This window comes from Penaeus monodon, chromosome 31, assembly GCF_015228065.2.
Source record: "Penaeus monodon isolate SGIC_2016 chromosome 31, NSTDA_Pmon_1, whole genome shotgun sequence".
Classification (NCBI taxonomy): Eukaryota; Metazoa; Arthropoda; class Malacostraca; order Decapoda; family Penaeidae; genus Penaeus; species Penaeus monodon.
The window spans coordinates 20,896,699-20,897,239 of NC_051416.1; the positions used below are offsets into that span (position 1 = coordinate 20,896,699).

Genomic DNA, 541 nt, shown 5'->3' on the forward strand with positions numbered 1-541 from the left:
CTTTGTCCGTATTTCCCTTCTGTTTCTCTCCCGCTATATTTTGTCTTTTTTCCCCTACATTTCTTTTTCTTTTCTTTTTTTTCTCCAAATTTCCTTTCCCTTTCTTTCCCCATCATGCCACACTACGCATCGTTATTCCACATTTCCCCCACATTTCCTTTCCCTTCCTTTCCCCACATTTCCCTTTCATTTCTTTCCCATTTCCTTTCCCTCTCTTTCCCCACATTTCCTTTCCCTTCTTCCCCATTTACCTTCCCTTCCTTTTTACCCTTTTCCCCCATTTCCCTCCCCTTTTCCCCATTTCCCTCCCCTTTTCCCCATTTCCCTCCCCTTTTCCCCATTTCCCTCCCCTTTTCCCCATTTCCCTGCCCTTTTCCCCCGCGCTTACCGCTCGCCCCCCTCCCACAGGTGCGGGCTACGTAATGAGCAGAGAAGCGGTCAGGCGCGTGGTTGAGCGGGGCATCGAAGCCGACAAGTGCCCTTTGAAGCACCGCAGCAGACGCCCTGCAGAAGACGCTGCCGCAGGTTCTGGCTCCTTTGT

At 51.2% G+C, this 541-nt stretch overlaps 1 protein-coding gene across 1 annotated transcript in view; it reads left to right on the forward strand.

The window, feature by feature from the left end:
* Positions 1 to 541, forward strand: part of LOC119593079 (glycoprotein-N-acetylgalactosamine 3-beta-galactosyltransferase 1-like) — a gene marked incomplete in the record, with an annotated part of 11,987 nt that overhangs the window by 3,469 nt on the left and 7,977 nt on the right. Inside the window, 1 exon segment of the mRNA XM_037942002.1 lies at positions 409 to 525. Within this exon segment, the coding sequence (XP_037797930.1) occupies positions 409 to 525 (117 nt within the window).